The following is a 2,853-nucleotide window of genomic DNA, read 5'->3' as shown; positions in this document are numbered from 1 at the left end:
TCTGTTCATTTTTTATTGTCTTCCTTTAAGAATAAATAAAAAAAAAATATTTTACAAAAACTATCTTATTAAAGCGAGATTCACAAAATTTGATTAATCCTTAAATCAGTGCTAATTTGTTTCTTTAAATGCAGTGTTCCTTGATGAATATTCATTAAATTAACAACGGGATTCTGTAGATTTGTGTTTAAATATTAGTGCCCTCGAGGAATCCTCGTGTCACACTATCTCTCTTTAATTTGAACCTATAAGAATAAAGAAAAAGATAAAAAGCTCTCTTTTTCTTACACATAAAAGCTTGCACTCTCTTCACCCCTAATCTTCTGTCCTCACTTCTCTCTCCTCTTATTTTCTCTCTCTCTAAAAAGCAAAAGTAAGAAGAAGACAAACCCACTCTCAGATCCTTCCATTCTCCAACCCAGAAAAGGCTATAACAACATTAACCACACGCTCCACAAATGTTGCTTCTTCGTTCTTCTATTTCCATTTTCTCTTTTTAAATTTCATACAAATTCAAGTATATAAATAGCATTGGATTTTTACAAAAACATTTTTTTGTTTTGTTTTTGATTTGGGTAAATGAGGTGTAAAAAGCACCTTTCGGACCTGAGTAGCAGCGTCGGCGTCTGCGCTTCCTGCCTCCGTGAACGGCTCTTTGCGCTTATTGCCGCACAGGCCCAGGCCCAGGCCCAAGCCCAAGGTCAGGCCCGAGCTCACGTGCAGCAGCAGCTGTTTCACGAGGATCATCGGAAATCTGATAGCAATCCTCCGCCGCTGGTGTTTCCGCGCTCCGTTTCCCCGTATATTTCTCGCCGGAAATCTGATACGACCCCGTGGCAATTCCAGCACAATTCGCTTCCATCTATTCCAGATCAAAGATTCTACAGTACTCCACAAGTGGGTCCCAACGGAACGGTAATTGCTGCTGGCCCTGGGCCTTATAAGAAGAAAGGTTATTTTAGATTTTTCTCGGGTCTGTTTAGATCCAGGACGGAGAAACTAGAGTCGAATCCTAGAGTTTCTAATTTCGGCGATGCTTGCCCGGCGTCGTCTTCTTCACCGTCGTGGTTCACTACGATGCTCTCCGGTCGTCGGAAAAAACAGGTACGCACGTTTTCTCTAGAAGAATCGACGATCGGAGGTCATCGGAGGACGTGTCGTAATCGCGATCGAGGAATGTCTCCAGCTCGATATTCAGAAGATGAGGAAGACGAGCATTGTTTCGGCGGATCGAGCGGGTACTCGTCGGAGTCATCGAAACAGACTCCGAGAAGAACACCGGCAGCTCAACATGGACGGCGAGGAAAATCGAGTCATAATCGGAACCTCACCGGGATGGCGTTTTGCTTGAGTCCTTTAGTGCGTGCGAGCCCGAGCAGAAATTGGAATCAGAAGGGAATGCCGCCGGAAATGATATTCTCCGGCGAGATAAGATTACCGGCGAAGCCTCAGCTTTCCACAGCGACTTCGTTTTGCAAGAACAGATCGAGGAAGCTTGCCGATTTCGGAAGGTTCAATCCCAACCATTGATTTCAGTGAACGTTGACATTTGACCAATTTGACGATCACGACCTCTACGACTGTGATCATATAAAAATGAAAGTACGGTTTTGCCCTTGTTTGTTTTTAGTTTTTTTTACCTTCTCATCAGTATTTTCTCTGTACAATTCCACTGCATACAAGAAAAAAATAATCAAAATATTTTATCTAGATATCTTTTCATTGTTTTCCCGATATTTAACTAGAATGGATTATCCGAATTACCCGACCCATTTACTTACATTGTCAAAGAACAAAACTTAGTGGATTGTGGTTGAGGAACATGGTGGATGGTGCTCCCCATTTAGATTTCAGCGTTAGGCAGGGTACAAGTTTTTTTGTTTTTGATGAGTGAATAGTGCAAGACCATGTGTAAAATTATGGGCTATATATAGTTGCCTTTGTTTTAGTAAAAAGATTGATATATTTATCTTGTTTTTGTTATAAAATGTATTAAAACACGAGCTTGAATGAAGCGATACTCATATTTAAACTTATATATGCGACTATAACTTGCTTGGGTGATGCGTAGTTGTTGATATATTTTTTCTTTTGCTTATGGGTATAATTTTATTCTTGTTTAACTATTTCTTTTCATCTAATTGGCTAGTAGAATATAATCTAGTTGCCCAAAAAAAACGTAAACTTCTTGTCTTTACTTTTTGTTAAAGAGTGGAAGGAAGAAGGTGGCAAAGGGAGTCGAATCCAAGGGAATATAATAAAGAAAAGAGGAGATATGAGGGGACCCTCAAAATTTAAGGTAGTGGGTGCCAAAAACATATGTATGTACAGCGTATACATATAAAGACATATACAAGAGTGAGTAAATGTATACCCACAAAACCAAAGTGCCATTAAAAATATTGAAATAATTAGTTAGGGGTAGTATTGAATAAATGAAAAGAGTAATGTACACTAACATTAATAACGTAGCTAGAGGGTCCCGTTAGAGAGAGCAGCAAATGTATTTAATGTTTGACTCTGACTTCACAGTTGCTGGTGGGCTCACTCCTTTACTCCACTATACCTACACATTAATATTGTATGTACTATTGGAGCTGAGACACTCATCTCAAAATTTTGCTGTTACCAACAAGTTGATAAAAAAAGAAGTTAGTGAAGAATTTAAGTCAGCATGTAAATTATTTTTGTAGTAACTACTAATGCTTGTGCTTGCCGTATGGTATACTGTCTATGTCACATCGGGGTAGATCCACGTGAAATGAGGCGGTATTATTCGATACCGTTTCACCGAAAAATCTTACGACATATATGTGGTAATACTGTTCGGATATTAATAAGATAAAGGAAGTG

The 2,853-nt window shown here is 39.2% G+C and overlaps 1 protein-coding gene across 1 annotated transcript; it reads left to right on the top strand.

The window, feature by feature from the left end:
- Positions 1–254: 254 nt before the first annotated feature.
- LOC107816630 (uncharacterized) lies at positions 255–1,981 on the top strand. Its single transcript, XM_016642360.2, has one exon. The coding sequence runs from the start codon at positions 580–582 to the stop codon at positions 1,528–1,530; it is 951 nt and encodes a 316-aa protein (XP_016497846.1). The 5' UTR covers positions 255–579; the 3' UTR covers positions 1,531–1,981.
- The last annotated feature ends 872 nt before the right edge of the window (positions 1,982–2,853 follow it).

This window comes from Nicotiana tabacum, chromosome 19 (genome assembly GCF_000715075.1).
Source record: "Nicotiana tabacum cultivar K326 chromosome 19, ASM71507v2, whole genome shotgun sequence".
NCBI classification, from domain to species: Eukaryota; Viridiplantae; Streptophyta; class Magnoliopsida; order Solanales; family Solanaceae; genus Nicotiana; species Nicotiana tabacum.
Note: the sequence above shows the minus strand (reverse complement) of the source record. Positions and strands in the feature narration are given on the sequence as shown.